The 14,978-nt window shown below is 42.3% G+C and overlaps 1 protein-coding gene across 14 annotated transcripts in view; it reads left to right on the top strand.

Annotated features, from left to right (window-relative positions):
• Nucleotides 1-14,978, top strand: part of dmd (dystrophin) — a 298,427-nt gene that overhangs the window by 259,629 nt on the left and 23,820 nt on the right. For all 14 annotated transcript variants that reach the window (XM_071463817.1, XM_071463813.1, XM_071463810.1 and 11 more), the window contains 5 exons: nt 10,428-10,489; nt 10,677-10,751; nt 13,330-13,531; nt 13,631-13,716; nt 14,157-14,314. In XM_071463817.1, coding sequence (XP_071319918.1) covers nt 10,428-10,489; nt 10,677-10,751; nt 13,330-13,531; nt 13,631-13,716; nt 14,157-14,314 — 583 coding nt within the window. The remainder of the gene's footprint in view (nt 1-10,427; nt 10,490-10,676; nt 10,752-13,329; nt 13,532-13,630; nt 13,717-14,156; nt 14,315-14,978) is intronic.

The following is a 14,978-nucleotide window of genomic DNA, read 5'->3' as shown; positions in this document are numbered from 1 at the left end:
GCAGTGACTTTTACAGAAAGGCAAACAGAGCTGCCTATCTGCAGAGCTGCCCCCCCCCCCCCCCCCCCCAGCTCAGAAACCATTATCTCAATGTGCAATTCAGCTGTTTTCTACACATACGAGAAAAACGGACCAGACTTAAACATCCTTTATTTGTGACAGTAGTAAAAGTGGTACCAAATGTCTCATAAATTCAGACTGTCCTGTCTGATGATTTTTTTTTACTTGCCTGTGCTGAAAGTCTCTCCTTCATCTCACGGTCTGGTCATCCTCACCTTTCTGCACTCCTTCCTGGCTGAGGAAATTCTAGGCTCATCATTAACTGACAATGACAGACTCCAGTGACAGTGCAGAATCCTGCATTTTCCTGCCCCACTATTCTCTTTCAAACCTACTGCAGATTTTGCACAGAGAACCCTTCACCTTGATGAACAGAAAGGAAAACACGAATTCATATGATAAATAAAAAGCAGAACAGAATTAAAGGTCCCATATTTTACACTTCTCCAGTGTTTAAGTGTTGATATCCATCAGAAGATATATTTGTGGTTTCAAGAACCAAAAACCATCTCAGTGTAGTTTTACATCTCCTCTCTCAGGCTTCTCTCTGGAACTCTAGTAACAACAGGTCAGTCAGCCAATCAGAAGAGAGGATCTGTGCCTCTGTTTTCTCAGTGATTGAATAAAAAATTAGCAGACTTCAGGTAAAAACTCAGAGAAACCAAATCCTGTAAGGTTTGATGGTGGGTCCAGGTGGGCAGGGCTTGGGACATGGCCGAGGGTGGTGATTGTTTTGTTGTGACATCACAAAGGCACAGAAGGCTCAGTTTCTGAATACAGGCTGTGTGCATTTCTCTGTGGACTGAGGCTTTGATACTTTCACAGTATTAATATAGAACCTAGACCTGCTTTATAATCAAAAAAGACATATCTCACAATATGTGGGACCTTTTAAAAGGTTACATGGTTAATTGTACACCCTAACACCGTTACCTAAGTGGACATGATGCTAAAACACCATGGGTGTCTACGTCATCCTTATCAAGGGTCTCTGCGTTTGCCCCTCGAGACTACAACACATCCCCAGAGTTTTCAAACTGAAATGGGCTCAGCAGCGTGTCCAAAAGTCTGCCTTTTAGATGCTGGGACGCCAGGTGTAAACATAGCAAATGAGATGCATTTTAAAACTAAAATGTAGCAGTGTGGACGTAGCCACAGTCAGCTAAGGGCCAGAAGTTACAACACCTCCATAAACTGCAGCAGGTCTGCATAGACTGTAACTATCATGTCTTGGTTTATGAGACTTTCTTTCGTCTGCTGATTTGAAACTTTGTTCATTTCATACTTAAGTTACATGCTGGACCATGACTGGTTCCAGACAAGATGTGATCACAAATCCTGTTGTTATGTCCAAGATGAATGTGACAACAAACTGCACAGTTTTCACAATTAAGCTTAAACCAACAAATCATGGAACAATAAGCAAAACACATCTTTCGCGGGAGGGAGACTTTGAGATTTTTGAATCGATTCATATTTTCTCATTCAAGAATGCCAAACATTGTCTCATTCTAGCTTCTCAATTATAAGGATTTTTCTGCTCATCATTGTCAATTTGATGTAGTTTCAGCTTTTCTAGTGTTAAAACAAGCAATTACCCCAGGGCTCTGTGAAATAATGATCACTTATCTCATGTTTTTTATAGACCAGACAATTAATCAGGAAAATAATCAGCAGATTAATCTACAAAGAAAATAATTGTTTTGTTGCAAGAAATCAGCAAATCCTCACAACTGAGAAGCTTTGAATGGGGAAATTAAATTACATTTTCTGTTGATTGAATAATAATTACTCCTCTAGTTTCAGCTCTACATCTCTTTTATGTATCAATTGAAACATTAAGTCACTGCTGATATTCACATGGTCTGGACACATATTCAGTGGCTTCGGAAAATATTCATACCCCTTCACTTTTTGCACACCAGATGTGTGTGTGTGTGGGTTAAAATTTCTCACAGTCACATTCGTACGAGTTCTCGATGATCATTAGGGTGCATTAGGCACTGTGGTTGAAAGTGGTCCGATTTCTTCTTCTCATCTTCTCACTCCCTGCGCCCTCGTCTTCGAAAGATCAAGCGGTCTTTAGCTAATTATTTAAAAAAAACAAAAAAAACAAATGAGGAGAGAGGAGGAGGATGGTGGAGGAATAGCTATCCAGAGGTCCCGACTCAGACACAACTGATCCAGAAATGAGAGTGCAGGCGCAGGCATGAAGAGACCGACTTGAACAAATGGAGAAGAAGTACCACCACAGAGGAAGCCGCTTATAATGATCACAGCTACAGTGAACAGCCCAGAATCGTTCCTGTGCAAATGCTGTTTGAATAATCTGCTTACAGTGTTCATGTAGAGTCTTTTCATCCATGACATGTGAAGGGAAAAAAAAAGAAAACTGGTGTAGCCTCCCACTGGAAGCTGCCATATGCTCAGGCTCTTTTCTGGCATATTTGTACCGGGTTTGGGGACTGACACAGTGTGTAATGACCAGTAATGACCATCTCTGCCTGCTCTCCTACATAAGTTTACTGTGTGTGTGTGTGTGTGTGTGTGCGCGTGCACATGCCCTCCGCTCCTGCTCTGCTTCATTACTTTATATTCATGTAATTAATATAAATTAGATGTGCAGGTAATTGGCACAAGAAATAAATTAAAAGAAAAAAAAAATGTGGCTATCATCTGCGCGTAGCGACCACTTTGACCTGGACAGATGTGATCGCTATAAGAGGTACAGTGCCCGTGGTTGCGATACAAGGGAAAATGCAGTGCTGTATGTGCTTTTCATCAATTGCAGGCAAAGTATATACGACTGTTCTTGGTCTCTGTCTCTCTTCTCCCCCCTCCCCACCCTGAGCCCGTTTCTGTCGGAGGTTTCTTCCTGTTAAAAGGGAGTTTTTCCACCCACCCGTCGCCAAGTGCTTGCTCTTTGTTGGACCTGTTGGGTTTCTCTCTATAATAAAGTAAATTCTTGACACTTTTGCCGTGGCTCTTGGGAGAGCCTGCTGGAAGGACGATCATCTCAGCAGCACTCCATCAATCAGGTCTTTGTGGTGGAGTGGTTAAAGAACCGTCAGTAAAAGGTGTGTGACACCCTGCATGGTGTTTGCAAAACAGCGTTTAAAAGACTCTGAGAGCATGAGGGAAAAGTCTTTGGTCTGATGAAACAAAAATTAAACTCTTTGGGCAGAGCTCCAAATACTATGTCACCAGGCTCTGGTTAATACCGTCCCTACAGTGAAGCATGGTGGTGGCAGGATCATGCTATGGGTGTGTTTCTCAGCGGCAGGGACAGGAGGACTTGTCAGAATTGAGGGAAGGATGAACGGAGCCAAGTACAGAGAGGTGCTTGAGAAAAATCTGCTCCAGAGTCCATGCAACCTGAGACTAGAACAACAGTCAACCTCTTAGCACAACAGTGACCCGAAGAGTGGCCCAGCTACAGCCCAGACTTAAACCAAACAGAACATGTGTGCAGAGACCACAGACCTGTTCATTCTGACTTCAGTCTGAGGATCTGCCAGGAAGAATCGGATGAACTGCTGAAATCCAGGTGTGCAAAGCCTGTAGAGACCTGCCCAAGAAGACGCAGATGCAGTAATTGCATTGCACAGCACTGAATTTAGGATCTGAATTCCTTTTATAAAGGAGAGACCTCAGGTTTTCATTTTTAATAAATTTGCAAAAAGTTTCTACAAACATGTTTTCACTTTGATATTGGATCAGTAAGTTATTAATGGACAAAATGCCAATTTATGCCAATAATATAATTATAATGTAATATAATACTCTCTGAAGTCACTGCATGTTATTCCTCTGTTACTTTTTTTGTAAAAAAAATTGTTTGAAAATGAAGAAAAAGCAACGAGTCACACTAGGCGACATGTTCCATCGTCACCATGAACATGTACTGTAGTTTGTTTTGACACCGTCCCGCTGCTCTAATTATTCAGTAATGGACTAATTGTGGTTCAATCAGCAGCTGAAAAGTCCTCAACAAATGTTCAGTTTCCTCCTGCTTTGGGTCATGTTTGATAAAAAAAAAACTACAGTAGCCAGCTGTTTTTACCTGTTTTAAAGATTTACATGATCAGCAGGAGCCAATAGGCTTCGAGCAGAAAGTCCAGACATCAGTGAGCCACACTCTTCCTCATGTTGCTTCATCAGCAAGAGCACACACTGTAGAGAGTGTGCGTGGCTAGGAAAGGGACAAAATATTGAGAAATGGACTCATGCATTTTTGGTTTTAATCCTTGTTAAAGGAGCTATTTGTAAATTTTGCTATCGCTACATAGCAAACGTTGCTTTCTGGTAGCAAATTCCTGCAGCCTCCAATCTGCCTTGAAGACATAGCACTGTTTGGAGGATGTGTTATAACCTCATGTCATGTAAACACGATGATCACCACCACCTGCTCCTGGCAAGAAACAGCGTTCAGCAGCAGAGGAAACTTACAAATATGCCCCTTTAACAATAAGAACAATAGAGAATGGTTATATCCTGAAACTATCCTTTAATGATGGAAATAAGTTTTGTTTCTCAAAATAGTAGCCCATCATTATAAATGGTCACTGCCAATACAGTCATCTTTTAGGTCTGTGTGATGCTTTAGGTGTTGTCAGGTTCTCTTTCTCAGGATGGAGTTGTAGCAGTGGAGCTGTGAAATGTCTTTTTTTTCTTCTTTTTTTTTGGAATGCTCATAAAGCAGGGCCTGCTGGGAGGTTTCTGTGTATCAGCAACACCTGAAGGGCTCTTGGGGTACATACAGTACATAAGTGCACAATAATGAGCAGGAGTAATGTTAGTTTAAATCACATATGAGGTGTCTCAAGGTTTAGGAAAATACACTTTTATTGAACATAATAAAAGTGTAATCTTTACGGCACTTATTAACATTCTCCTGCTGATGGCTACAGCTTTCATGCTTTTTCGCCCACTTTTTCTCCTTTTCCTGTAACGTCCCTGAAGGCCACTGTCTGAGCTTATTCAGATGCCTAGTGTGCAGGATACATTGTGCTGGGGCTCATTCTCAGTGATAGGCAGAAGAAGACGTCACCAAAGCCCATAAACCACCTTTAATCATTCATCCAAGAACCATAATTGACTGCAGCGAGAAGTGACACTCGTGTCTCCGTGCAAATCCATTATTTAAAATGCCTATCTGTCACTGCCGCAGTAAGCTATTCAGTTGCCTGTTAACTGCAATATGTAGCATTGTCTATTCACACATGTGGCTGTGTGTGCTATTGTGTCACGGCATGTGGTGTGTTTTTGTTTGATAAAGAATGAAGTTATGCTCCACAGAGGAATGTCATCTTTCTTGGGGGAAAAACAAACCTTGAGAAATAATCTGATCAGACTCCGACTTTTTAAATATAAAAGTAATCCAGGTGGTGTGGTTTATGCCCATACAGTGAACAGAAAGTGTTAGTCATCCAAACAGTAGGACTTAAAGGTCCCATATAGTATAAAGGTAGATGTCCACGTCTTTTTTGATTATAAGGCACTGTGAAAGCCAAATCAAAGCCTCAGTCCACAGAGAAATGCACATAGCCTATATTCAGAAACTGAGCCTTAAAATCAGCCATCAGGACTTCTGTAACTTTGTGATGTCACAACAAAGTAGTCACTGCTCTCAGCCATGCCCCAAGCCCCATCCACCTGGACCCATCATCTAACCTTGCAGGATTTGGTTCCCCTGAGTGTTTACCTGATCACTCAAAAAACAGCCAATCAGTAGAGAGTCTTAGAACCTCTTCTCTGATTGGCTCACTGACTTGTTAACAGCAAGTCAGTGAGCTCCAGACTGAAGCCTGAGAGAGGAGGTGTAACTGGATTGTTCTTAAAACCACAAATATATCTTCTTGTGGATATCAACACTTCAAATTAAACGCAAGAAAAGTGTAAAGCATGGGACCTTTAACTTGATGCTGATCTGCCAAAATCTAAACAAATAGGCTACATGCTAAAACATGGAGCTCTAGGAAGTTCATTATACAGGCATTCAGCAAGGTTAATCAATAACTGCAGTAACTTTCCATTAGTTTGATTCCCGGCTCCTCCAGTCCATGTGTGGAAGTGTCCTTGGGCAAGATACTGAACCCCAATGTATCATTTGTGTGTGAGTGTGTGTGGTCACTTTAAGTGGTCGATAAGACTAGAAAAGCTCTATGTAATAGCAGTCCATTCACTATACTTTACCAGGAGATGCAGTCAGAGAGATACATTAGACACTGTTACATTTGGCCCCTTCAGAATACTCCAGGAATGTATAGGAATTTAGATCATTACGGAGCATACCAACTCAATAATGTATCTATTGTTTTCTTGTCCAGCAGGGCACTGGGCTCAATAAAACAGCCCTTCCTTTCACTGGATGATGTATTGTTATGCAACTCTTCGATTGATTCTTGACCCCAGGGTTTGGAACCAGGGACTGAGACCACCTCAGTTTCGTGTGAAAATAGATGTACTCCTTATTATTCGCTTCTCAGCAGCTGATATAAACAGCTGCCTTGCTCAAGGACATCCTCAGCTAATTTAGAGAATCGAACCACCAGACTCGTCGGTCGGATGCCTACTGTAAATCTCCGAGGCTAAACAGTGTTGTGGATAAAAGCAGCTGCGTGTCTGATGCCGCACGGTTATTAGAAGCATTTGTCCGAGTGGCTTGGAGCAGCGCGTCAATGATGAGCTGAGTGACTGAGCTGCTGTTTGCACAGACTCGGAGCATAGAGGATTTTTAAGTAGCTCTTCACCATGGGAACCCTCTCTTCATTATCTGGAGTGGGAGTATGGGAGAGAGGCAGAGAGGCAGGAGAGGGAAAAACAAGGGCAATGCGGAGGAAAAAAAAGTCAGCATATGGATTATTATTTGTGTGTGTTTTTCAGACAAAGGTTAACTGCAGGTGCGCTGGTGTGTGACCAGCGCACTGTGTACTTTTTAACATGCTGGGCAGGGTTACATTTGTGCACCGACACGCCTAAAGCCAGAATAGTAAGGTAGAAAACAGAGCTTTGTCCATGAACCGATCAGCAGCAGTTTTTCTTTTTTTCATGTTTGTTTTAGTCATCACAAAATTCAATTATTTGTCTTTTTTTTATCACATATTCCACAAGACCTACTATGTATTCACTTTGTACACCTACTGTTCACGTGTATGGAAGCATGATCACACACACACCTATACCGAAGAAATGGGAATCTGTCTGGTTTGAGGTTTTACAGATCTAAGAGTATCTTTCATTTTTGCTGTAAAGCTCCAGTTCTCATTTTCACCCTCAGGTCAACAACAAAATGGCTGTAATATTTAACTCTAACTGGCATTGAATAGGTATTTAACAGTCCTATATTAAAGTTAATCACTAAAGAATCACATATACACAGATTGACACGCACACTGAAATAAAAAGCCACTCTCATTTCCAGGACTGCGGGGAGCCAAACATCTATTTATTAACCATCTGATGTATAAAGTGGAAGGCAGTGGAAACCATATCTTGGTAGTCCACCGTTCTCCGTCTCCTGAACAGAAAGATTTAATTGGCTCACTGACAAGACACATAGCTTCAGTTATCTTTATGTAAACAAGCAGCCGACACATTACCATCGCATTTACAGTAGCATCTGTCTGACACCATTTAACAGTCATATTTATTCTGACTTTGTTTTTTTTCTAAAATGGATGCAGTTGGTTATTATTGCAGCTGGAATTAGCCGTCAAGCTGCTAATGACCATGAAAATTAGCTCTTTACTTCGCAGTAACATCATTAGTTTTTGTTGCCATTTAATATAAGTAGAGCTTTAATGATTTCTAGATGGCATTTCAGCTCTGAGTGGGAGTTAAGAATGCCATCAGTGTTCCCCACACATAGACTTGATAGAGTGGGTGGGTCCGTCCAGGTATATTAACAGCCACCAAAGTATATTAGGTGACCCATTTTAGAATTTTGGCACCATATTTGGTATAAAGGTAGATGTCCATGTGTTTTTTGATTACAAAGCAGGTTTAGGTTATGTATCAATATTGTGAAAGTATCGAAGCCTCAGTCCACAGAGAAATGCACACAGCCTGTATTCAGAAAGTGAGCCTTAAAACAAGTCATCAGGGCTTCTATAGCTTTGTGATGTCACAACAAAACAGTCACCACTTACTGATTGGCTCACCAACCTGTTGTTACTAGAGCTCCAGAGAGAGGAGATGGTTTTTGGTACTTAAAACCAGAAATATATGTTCTTATGGATATCAACACTTCAAATAAAACAGAAGTGTAAAATATGGGACCTTTAAGCAGCAGTGAATAATCACCTTTTTCAAACCACTTCTGCACCTACGCTTACCAGTTTATGATGAAGACACCAGTGCTGGTAATTCAACCCTGGAAGGTCAGCCACTCTTACTGATTTGTTTATCTGTATGTCGCCAAAACAGACAATGACAACATCTAAAAGATATCAGAGGAAAATGATGACAGTACAACTACAACAGATATGTCACCAAAGTATGAAAGCAAAGTGAAGACGTAAGGTTTTGAGTCCCATATGCAACATGTAATACCCAGTTGGGAAATGAAAGGATGTAACAGTCTCACTTTCTGGTGTCTGGTTTGTGTTTATCAGCTGACATGATAAGGGCCTTAAGGAGGTCTCAGATTAATCATAATGCCCTGTGTCAAAGATATACAAATTTCAAGGTGTATGTTTTATATTTCTGCATTAATGTATTTAATCCAGTTATCATACAGCAAATGTGGGGCTTTGTTAAAAAATACAATGTAGAAAAACTACACAGTGCACAGAGAGGAGGGAGAATGGGGGGATCATAGAGGCTCAGGAGGTAATTTCCAACTTGGGACCCTGTAGTAGTGCAATTCAGCCGTGTTCAGATAAAGTAAAGGCAATTTATTTTTGTCCAATTCTTGTAGATGTCATCTTCTGAATTCTTTAGGCCTGGTTCATTTCCCTCATTGTTTTGTGTGTCCTTTGGAAATTGTTGTCAGAAGGGCTTTATTTCACCAAGAGTATGGGTCGCAATGAAGTGAACTCATTAATTAGTGCTTAACAAGTACACGATGCAGGATTATCAGAGAGCATGCAGGACAAATTTCAACAGGAGCTCAGATATTAGGAAGGGCTTCAATACCTCAACCAAGAAGCATAAGTTCTTTAAATGTCATTGTTCCCATAATTCATTCTGACACATGAGAAAATACACATCAATCATTGCTGACCTGATGGCGTGAATCTCACACACACACATTCCCTTTTCACACACAAACACAGTGGACTTTCCTGTGAGTGGCGAGCAGCAGTCCTGAGGAGAGATGTGTGAGGGGAGAATGACACAGCAACCATCCATCTCTCTTCTTCTTCCCTCTGCCTCGTTCACTCCTCGGCAGCTGTGACGCTGTGAGGACGGAGCCTGTGTGGATTTGTGCCACAGTGGCTCGTTATTTTCTAAGATTATGAGATGAACAGGATTAATGTCATAGTGTGGGATTGTGGGGAAGCTGATCTAATTCACCAGCGACTGGGATTCAGTCATTTCAGTGTTACCCAAAAGGACTTTCTATCTCCTTGTAATTGGCTGGACTGCAACAGCGGGGCCAAGCCCTATTATGGCGAATGTCTGGCTGAGTGATCATATTTCAACCATTGGTCAGCTGATTGCCACGTCACTTATCTGTGTATGGGTGCCAACTGTTGGCTTAAGGCTACACCTCTTGTAACCAAGCAGCTCTGGTTTCCTGGCTGCTCTGAAGTTGCACTTCTAGTACACAAATAATAAACTAATTTCATTACATTTTATCTTTATTACTAAAGGAGGCAGAGGAATAACCAAACATAAGACACACTGAAAGAGAGAGAGAGAGAGAGAGAGAGAGAAGTCATTGCTAACTGTTAAAGAAACTAGCAGATCTGAATAGCATGTAAACACCAGCAACCAGAAGTGAGACGATATGTTTACTGCTGCACAGAAATAAAAGCCCTGTTAAGAAATAATAGGTTTCTGCACTGAAGCGCCAAAGGGCTTTTAATTTGTGTTGAGTTTGTATTAACACAGAAACTTTAACACAACAGACAAGGTGACTGAAAATGAGGCTTTGTACTCAAAAACCGCTTTCACCAATTCTGCATGTCAAACAGAGGGTGAGAAATTAAGACCCGCCTCTAATAAAAGCGTTACATTGTGGAGTCGAGGTAAACAAAGGCCTCGCTCACCTTCATAAATCATCACTTGAAAAGTCCTGGAAAATGATCTCTAGAGAAGAGAAGGAACCCTGTTCTTGGTGTCAGTAGGGTATATGGCTGCTACAGGTAGAGCCCATTATTTCAGCGTCTGATCGTTGTGTCTCTTTTGTCACCTTCCAGCCACCAGACCCAGACAACATGCTGGGACCATCCCAAGATGGCTGAGCTCTACCAGTCTCTGGGTAAGACGCATATTTTCTCACACACACTTTCTGTCTCTGTTTGAATTCAACAACTCTTAACTGTAAAACTGTAATATGTAGCATCACTTCATGTTAACCACACTGAATGACTACCAGGATGAAATGACCGTCTCCTTCCTCTTCATCTCTCACTGTGTTTGGTCTTCATTCTTGTTTCTTTCCTCAGCTGACCTGAACAATGTTCGATTCTCGGCCTACCGGACAGCCATGAAGCTCAGACGTCTGCAGAAGGCTCTGTGCTGTAAGTACTCCTCCTTTGAGACTCCGTGTTAACATCAGTGCATCACATCATTTCTGCAGATTTGTCAGCTGCACATTCACGCTTCCAGTCTCTCTCCGCTTCTACCAAATCCCAAACACAAAAGTGCTTCAGATCTGGAGACAGGGGAGGCCACTGAAGTAGAATAAACCCACTCTCATGTTCATGAAACCAGTTTGAGATGACGTTTTCTTAGTGACATGGAGCATTATCCTGCTGGAAGTAGCCATTAGAAAAAGGTAAATTGTGGCCTTAAAGAGAAGCACACGGTCGGCAACAGTAAGCATGATTGATTGATATTAAAGGGCCCTAAGTGTGCCAAGAAAACATCCCCCACGCCGTTACACCACCACCACCAGGCTGGGCTGTTGACACAAGACAGGTTGGGTCCATGGATTCACACTGTTGACGTCAAATTCTGATCACACCATCTGCGTGCCTCAGAAGAAACCGAGATCAATCAGACCAGGCTGCGTTCTTCTACTCGTCACTCGTCCAGTTTTGTTGAGCCTGTGCCCACTGCAGCCTCAGATTTTCTGTTCTTGGCTGACAGGAGTGGAGCCTGACGTGGTCCTCTGCTGTTGTAGCCCATCTGCCTCAAGGTTGGACGTGTTGTTCGTTCTGAGACGCTTTTCTGCTCTCCACAGTTGTAAAGAGTGGTTATCAGAATGACCGTAGCTATTCTCCTCTGACCTTTGGCTCCATTGTGTAAAAATCCTAGGAGATCATTGCTCAAAAGCACTGAGTCACATCCCTCCTCTGATTTTAAATGTGAGCATTAACTTAAGCTCCTGACCTGGGTCTGTATGATTATATACATTACACTGCTGCCACATGATTGGCTGAGTGGATAACTGCATGAATAAGCAGGTGTACAGGTGTCCCTGATAAAGTGCTCTGTGAGTGTATAATATGTATGTCTCTAACTCTCCTGTATGTGTCACATCAGGTTTTTGTCCTTTGCCTCTAGTACAGCCCTCTCTCATCACGAGCGCTCCTCTCATTGTGTTCCAGTCCTCCTACACTTTCTTTGTTCCCCCTTCTTTTCTCTTCCTCCGTTTCCCTCCTTTTTCAATTCACTTCATTTGCAGCATCCATCATTTCCTCTACGTTTCCTCTGCCTTTTCTTCTCTCTACTTCTACCACCTTCGCCTCTCATCTCACACAATCTTTGTGTGTGTGTGTGTGTGTTTCCACTTCTCCGTATGTGTGTTTACTCATCCCTCTTGTGTCTCGCTGGTGGATCTGTAGAGTGTGAGGCCGCCTACGAGCTGTTCTGTGTGTGATATGTTTTAAGGCGTGTAGCTGGTTGCAGCCGTACAGCACAGAAGTGCTGTTTATGTGAAGTGTTCTGAAAATAAAAACGAACAGGTTTGGTTCTTAACTGATGAAAGCAGTGTGGTGGTTAAAAGTTCCTTTTTTTCTTTCTCTATTACTGTCCATGTCTTCTTTTCTTTGTGTTTTGTTCTTTTTTTTTCTTTATTAGGTATATCTCATTTCACCTCTTCCTGTACTTTAGATAATTTATTATTGTCTATTTTCTAAAGGTTCCATATTTTATAAAGAGAGATTTCTCTTTTTTGATGATAAAGCAGGTCTAGGTTCTATATTAATACTGTCAAAGTATCAAAGCCTCAGTCCACTGAGAAATGCACACAGCCTGCATTCAGACACTGAGCCTTAAAATGAGCCATCAGGACTTCTGTAACTTTGTGATGTCACAACGAAGCAGTCACTGCACCCTGCCCAGCCCACCTGGACCCACCATCCAACCTTGCAGGATTTGGTTTCTCTGAGCATTAAAATCTGTTATATTTTTATTTCCTCACTCAGACAACAGTCAGCTCAGAGCCTCTCTTCTGATTGGCTGACTGATCTGTTGTTACTAGAGCTCCAGAGAGAAGCCTGAGAGAGGAGATGTAAAACTACACTGAGATGGTTTTTAGTTCTGAAAACCACAAATATATCCTCTTATGGATATCAACGCTTTAAATAAAATACAGGAAAAGTGCAAAATGTGGGACCTTTAAAAGTGACTTTCAGTATGAACTGTATTCAGTCTTCCTCTCTGATGCTGGTCACTGTGGCCACTGTGTGCTCTTGAATAAGGAATATAAGTAAATACAGATAGACCTTGTTTCTGATTAAAAAAATATATAGTAAAATATATGTTCAGTGTTCAGCCTTCATCCCATGAAGTGAAGTACGATTTTCTCATTTGCAGAGCATTTCTGTGCATTGATTTCCCTTCACTTGACTTATACCAGCATTATTAGAAGTGTGTTTGGCCTTTTCTCAGTATTAACACACCTCTCTCTCTCTGAACTTCAGTGGACTCAAAGAATGATAAAGATGAATAATGTGATATTCTATGGATCCCTGGAGTGAAATCCCCTTCTTACTGCAGCCTTTGAGCAGCACTGAGCTAAAGGACACCTAGAACATAGTGTGTTGGAACCCGGTCGGTTTTGTTGAAGGATCATCTGAGTAGGATGCACTGTTGCCTCAGATGTGTGTGTTTCTAAGACCGAACCTTCCTCCTCTCTCTTTGTCTCTGCAGTGGACCTGCTGAGCATGCCGATGGCGTGCGAGGTGTTTGACCAGCACGGGCTGAAGCAGAATGAGCAGCTGCTGGACATGTCCCAGCTGGGCAGTTGTCTGACCAGCCTGTACCAGCGGCTGGAACAGAGCCACTCCCACCTTGTCAATGTCACGCTGTGCGTCGACATGTGCCTCAACTGGCTGCTCAATGTCTACGACACGTACGTGCAGCATGCTCTTCACACACACACACGCAGCAGCGCTTCCATTAATTCAGTGAGACTGAACATATTCTAACCCGTTGTTTTGTTGCGTGGTAGTGGTCGCACTGGAAAGATCCGGACTCTGTCATTCAAAACTGGAATCATCTCACTCTGCAAGGCTCACCTGGAGGATAAATACAGATGTAAGTCATTCACTTTAATAGCATTACATCATTATGATGCACATTATATCACTTCTTTTCTTCAACTGAAGTTAGCATGCTAACCGGCTAGCCCCAGCTCAGACTGTCTCGTCACTTTCCAATACCGAGTCACTGTAGCGTCCAGGCTAACATTTCAGGTAGCAGCAACTGGGAGCAGAGGGACAAATCACACACTACATGTTTTTTATCCGAACCAGCAAATTTTGCCAAAAGTGGAGCAAGTTTCTAGGTCTTCTCTGTCCAGTCTTACAACATCTATGCGTCTTTATTTTGTCTCCATCTGTTCCCACTCACCGTTCCCCTTTTCCTTCCTCTATCTATTATGTCCTGTCCCATCTCACATTTCTCCCCTTGTCTCCCTCTTCCACTTTCCATCCCTCTCCCCTGCCTCTGCTCTTCCTCATCTCTCCCTCCTCCAGTCTTGTTCAGACAGGTTGCCAGCGCAACCGGCTTCTGTGACCAGCGTCGTCTGGGCCTCCTCCTCCACGACTCCATCCAAATCCCCCGGCAGCTCGGCGAGGTCGCCTCTTTCGGCGGGTCCAACATTGAGCCCTCCGTCCGCAGCTGCTTCCAGTTTGTATGTCACAGACTCTCTCTCTCACACACACACACACACACACTCACCTCTAACTGTTTGGATCTGAGTTAGCAGTCTAGTTTGACTTCCTGCAGAGTCATAGACAGTAATAATGAATGTAAACACTAATAATAGTAACAGGACTGTCAAATGCTGCTATCGCACGGATGTGTATTTGCACTGATGCCTGAGGCCCTCTAGATGAAGGCCACATATTCCCACAGCCCCACCAAGCATCCTACTGTTTGTTTACTTCAGACTAAATCTGGTTTATTTATGGAAAGAAACTGCATTGTCACAAAGAGATAAGCTGGAAATAAAGGGCATAACATTGATAAACCAAGTGAGAAAAACAAGGGGGCGGGGGGGGGGGGGTAGTAAGTGAATGACAGACTGTATGGGATCAAACAAATCATCTGTCATCGCTGCAGCGATGTTGCTGGAATGGAAACTTGGACATTTTTATGGACAAGCAAGAAAGAAAATCATTTTAAAATGTGGGTTTTAAAAACGATTAAGTATGTGACAGTTTAGCTTTTTTTTCCCCCTCAGATTTATTCAAACCATTGTCAAATGTTGTGAAAAGGCAAAGAAACTGACCATTCACTAAATCCCTTCCCCAAACATCGACTGTCCAGTCACAGCTGAGCAGCCATTACCAGGC

Source organism: Trachinotus anak, unplaced genomic scaffold (genome assembly GCF_046630095.1).
Source record: "Trachinotus anak isolate AG129_WGS33_773 ecotype Australia unplaced genomic scaffold, CSIRO_AGI_Tana_v1 ptg000026l, whole genome shotgun sequence".
In the NCBI taxonomy this organism is placed as follows: Eukaryota; Metazoa; Chordata; class Actinopteri; order Carangiformes; family Carangidae; genus Trachinotus; species Trachinotus anak.
Note: the sequence above shows the minus strand (reverse complement) of the source record. Positions and strands in the feature narration are given on the sequence as shown.